A 2,938-nucleotide genomic window follows, 5' to 3' on the forward strand; every position below is an offset into this window, starting at 1 on the left:
AAATTATTTCACTTTCCTCTGTTTGCCTCTTGCCCTTCTCTCCAGCTCTGCCTAGCAGTCAATGAGAAATTCTTACAAAGTTAAGAACAGCTGCGTCAGGCTGCCATTATTTCTGTTCCAGGGTGGTTCCATTATGGTGAGCTATTTGGAGTCCTGTTTTCTAATAGGTTGCCCCATCCAATTCTGTGATGCCTTCTGGCACTTTAGTTTCCATTTGCAAAACGTGTTCTTACACTAGGGTTTAGGGGATTTAAACTTGTTCTGGGTGTGCACCAAGCAGCAACGGCAAGGGGAACCTTTGCAGGCGGCAGACCTTGTCCGTGGTACTTGGGGTCTCTGAGGTTCGAGCTTCTCACCTCTTAAACTGATAGGAAGTCTATCTTGAAGTTACTCTAGGCAAGTAAATGGGATAAACTTTGCAAGGTGTATGGTTTATAGCGTAGTTTCATGAGTACAGCTGGTGATATCTGTCACCTCTTCCATCAAGTGACTTCAAGATCAGGAGAAAGGAAGGAGAGGGTGGGAAAACAGGCCACAAAGGAATAAAGGTGTCCCTGGCCTAAAGGACAAGTCTCTGCGTGCAAAGGTGTCCTGCTTCAAAGTGGTCCTTTGATGCAACACACGAACATAGGCAGACAGCAGTAATACCTGGAGTTTGGGGCTAGCTGGATATTGCATAAAATTGTTGGTAAAGCCGTACTGATGTGAATTTCTGAAAAGACCTGAAATGCCCCAGGCTTTGCCAGACACGGTCTCTAGCTTCTCCAGCGTGACAATTAAGAGTTCAGATGGAGTGAGTTCGACTGGTCAGGAGCCTTGACTCTGCCTCAGACAGCAGGACAGCGGTCACAGCGACGGTGCGGACAGCGAGCAGGTGTCCGTGGAGGGCCTCGGTCTGGCGGCACGCGGAGGGCCAGGGAGGATCCAGAGTGTTTTCCAGCAGCGGGTGGAGGTACCCCTCCACACCGGTGCGCGGGACATCCAGCCGCGGAAGGGCAGGAGGCGGCGGGTCAGCCGGAGAGCGACGGAGGCCTGGAAGGGTCGCGCGCAGCCCAGCTCTCCCCGGGGCGGGGAAGCCCCCAGGCGCCGGGCGGGGCGGGGCGGGGAGGGGAGGGGCGCGGGCTGGCGCGAGGGCGGGGAGGCGGGAGCGGGCGGCGCCCATTGGCTCGGCGCGCCGGCCAATCCCTGAAAGCCCGGGGGCGGCGGCGAGGGGCAGTTCGTGGGGAGCCGCGGTGCGGGCAGCGGGTGCAGCAGCAGGCGACGCCCGAGCTTACCGAGGCTCCGCGGACCCGTCGGGCCGAGCCTCGCTGTCGCCACAGCGCGTCTCCGCGCCGTCCAGAGCCCCTAGCATCTCCCGCGCAGCCACTTCGGGGCCAGGAGCGAGGAAGCGCTGTGCGAGAGCCCGAGCGCAGCCCCTTCCGCCGCCCGGGCACCATGACCCACTTCAACAAGGGCCCTTCTTACGGGCTCTCTGCCGAGGTCAAGAACAAGATTGCTTCCAAGTATGACCACCAGGCAGAAGAAGATCTTCGCAACTGGATAGAAGAGGTGACAGGCATGAGCATTGGCACCAACTTCCAGCTGGGGCTGAAGGATGGCATCATCCTCTGCGAGTGAGTCTGGTTCTCAGAGGTGCACTCTGCTCCCTGGGTGCTCTTCCGTGGGCTTCCGTCCTACCTGCCTGACAAACCTAGGCTGTCAAGCCTTGATATTTTGCAAATGTGTTTAGTGTTTTTCCTTACTGATGTAAAGGAACCAGTTTTAATATTCCAGGTCATGTTTTTGTGTGACACATAAATACAATTTTTTTTTTCCTTTTAGACTTATAAACAAGTTACAGCCAGGCTCCGTGAAGAAGGTCAATGAGTCTTCATTAAATTGGCCTCAGGTAAGAGCCAAACCAGCAGTGTCCATTTCTAGGTTGTTTCTTTTTATATAGTGTAAAGTTCAGATTTAGTTTTTTGTTTTATGATTGTACCTGCAGCAGAGATTTGTATGCAAGGCTGTATTTACTTTTGCCATTTTCAGAAATGTTTTAATTACAATTAACAGATTCTGTAGTTAGTAGGTAGTTAGCTTAAGAGTTTTCCAAAATTTAGTCTGTCTACTTTTAAAAAGAATTTGTCACAGTTTACCAAGAGAAATTGAATGCAGACCTTAGAATAAATGAGGGAAAAGGGACAGCACTTGGGGGCTGAAACAAGAGGATTGCTGAGAGTACAAGTCTAGTCTGGCCCGAGCTACATAACGGGTTCATATCCGGCCAGAACTACTCAGTGAGACACTGTCTCAAATAACCAAAACCAAACAACAACAACAAAAATCCCAAACCCAGACTGAGGGGAAGCAAGGTGTTCAGCGCATCTGGTACTAGTTCAGTATGGAACATAATATCAGACATAGTCTTAGTTCATAAATATGTGACTGAGTATCATTGGATATGTATCTGGTGTTGTGTGTTTTGAGATAAGAGTGAATGAGCATTTGTTTAGTAAGCACTGATTTATTTTAACATTAAGATTAAATTTATAATGAATTATTTATTAGTGAACATAGGTAAATTTGATGAAATTCCAGGCCAGGATAGCTTTGACAAAGAATTCTTACATAAGAAATTCTTGCCTTTAAAGAGTTGAACAATAGTCATCACTTAAAAATATTAAAAAATAAAAAACAACATCAACAAAAAAAATCAAAACTATTACATAATTTTTTTGCTAGAGAGAAATATGCTTAGTATGTATCTGGTTAAGAATTCATGCCAAGTAGCATCGGGCATGAAGACTTAGGAGTCTCAAAATGTTAAGATTTCTCTCTAACAGTTATATGGCTCTTTTTCTTTGCAGTTGGAAAATATTGGCAACTTCATTAAGGCTATTCAGGCTTATGGTATGAAGCCACATGACATATTTGAAGCAAATGATCTTTTTGAGAATGG

The 2,938-nt window shown here is 47.9% G+C and overlaps 1 protein-coding gene across 1 annotated transcript in view; it reads left to right on the plus strand.

Moving 5' to 3' along the window:
* The first annotated feature begins 1,199 nt into the window (after positions 1-1,199).
* Cnn3 (calponin 3) overlaps positions 1,200-2,938 on the plus strand; it is a 33,433-nt gene continuing 31,694 nt past the window's right edge. Inside the window, exons 1-2 of the mRNA XM_004635701.2 lie at positions 1,200-1,613; positions 1,822-1,888. Of these exons, the coding sequence (XP_004635758.1) occupies positions 1,435-1,613; positions 1,822-1,888 (246 nt within the window). The 5' untranslated portion in view covers positions 1,200-1,434. The remainder of the gene's footprint in view (positions 1,614-1,821; positions 1,889-2,938) is intronic.

The sequence above is a fragment of the Octodon degus genome, unplaced genomic scaffold, assembly GCF_000260255.1.
Source record: "Octodon degus isolate 3935 unplaced genomic scaffold, OctDeg1.0 scaffold00074, whole genome shotgun sequence".
Lineage (NCBI taxonomy): Eukaryota > Metazoa > Chordata > Mammalia > Rodentia > Octodontidae > Octodon > Octodon degus.